Source organism: Phalaenopsis equestris, unplaced genomic scaffold (genome assembly GCF_001263595.1).
Source record: "Phalaenopsis equestris unplaced genomic scaffold, ASM126359v1 Scaffold000330, whole genome shotgun sequence".
In the NCBI taxonomy this organism is placed as follows: Eukaryota; Viridiplantae; Streptophyta; class Magnoliopsida; order Asparagales; family Orchidaceae; genus Phalaenopsis; species Phalaenopsis equestris.
The window spans coordinates 167,911-169,176 of record NW_018164772.1 but is presented as its reverse complement, the minus strand read 5'-3'; the positions used below and the strand labels follow the sequence as shown (position 1 = coordinate 169,176).

At 50.8% G+C, this 1,266-nt stretch overlaps 1 protein-coding gene across 1 annotated transcript; it reads left to right on the top strand.

The window, feature by feature from the left end:
• The first annotated feature begins 6 nt into the window (after window positions 1-6).
• LOC110025782 (mitoferrin-1) lies at window positions 7-1,242 on the top strand. The gene has a single exon (XM_020726437.1). The coding sequence runs from the start codon at window positions 336-338 to the stop codon at window positions 1,146-1,148; it is 813 nt and encodes a 270-aa protein (XP_020582096.1). The 5' UTR covers window positions 7-335; the 3' UTR covers window positions 1,149-1,242.
• Window positions 1,243-1,266: the final 24 nt, after the last annotated feature.

The following is a 1,266-nucleotide window of genomic DNA, read 5'->3' as shown; positions in this document are numbered from 1 at the left end:
TCCTCCGAGACCTCGAAGGGCAGAACTGAAAATTCTCGGCCAAGTGGAAGGAGAGGAAAAAAAAGAAGGATCAGACGAGCGACAGCGGATAGGAATCAGTCGAGAAGAAGGAAAGGTCCATCCACCATGATCGCCATCAATCCAAGCCACTTCCATTCCCTCCGCCCTTTCAGATACCATTCTCCTTTTATCCGCTGTGACTTCTTGATCGCATCCCAGAGTAATTGATTGCATGGCGACAACATATTCCCTCTCCATTACAAGAAAGCGATCTCCCTTCCTTATTTATCCCTTATTCTTTCCCGCATTTGTTCCTAACCCTAGCACCAATCTGCATGGCCGACGCTTCCCCCAAATTCCATCAACATCGCCCGGACCTCCTCCCTACCGCCGCTTACTCCGAGGCTGAGCTTCGTGTTTCTCACGACGGCATCGAATTCTGGCAATTCATGATCGCGGGATCCTTGGCTGGTGTTATCGAACACACCTCCATGTTCCCCGTTGACACTGTCAAGACCAGGATGCAGGCCCAATCTGCCCCATGCAGTTCTGCGCCCGCCGGCCTCCGCCATGCCTTGACCTCCATATTCCGACTCGAGGGTCCTCTCGGTTTTTACCGCGGTATTGGCGCAATGGGTCTCGGCGCCGGTCCCGCCCATGCGGTTTACTTCTTCGTGTACGAGAAGGCGAAGGTCTACCTATCTCGAGGAAATCCTAATAATCCCGCCACCCATGCCGCGTCCGGCGTGCTTGCAACGGTAGGAAGTGACGCTGTGTTCACGCCAATGGATACCGTGAAGCAGAGGCTGCAATTGAAGAGCAGTCCGTATCAGGGTGTGGTGGACTGTGTGTCTAGGATTTTCAGGGAGGAGGGCTTGAGGGCGTTTTATGCTTCGTATAGAACGACGGTGGTGATGAATGCGCCGTTCACGGCTGTGCACTTTGCGACCTATGAGGCTTCGAAGAGGGCTTTGACGGAGGTTTCCCCGGATAATGCTAGTGATGAGAGGTTGGTTGTGCATGCTACTGCCGGAGCAGCGGCTGGGACATTGGCGGCTCTGGTGACCACCCCGCTTGATGTGGTTAAAACCCAATTGCAGTGCCAGGTTAAGGTTTTCTATTGTTTTATGAGTCATTTGTTTAAATGATTGCTTATCATTACTTTGGTGCTTTATTTTGCTGTTGTTGTCTTATTATAGATGTTAGCCAAACTTTAGTTTGGCATACTCATTATTTGGGTGTGGCCAATTTTTTGTTTTTTTTTTT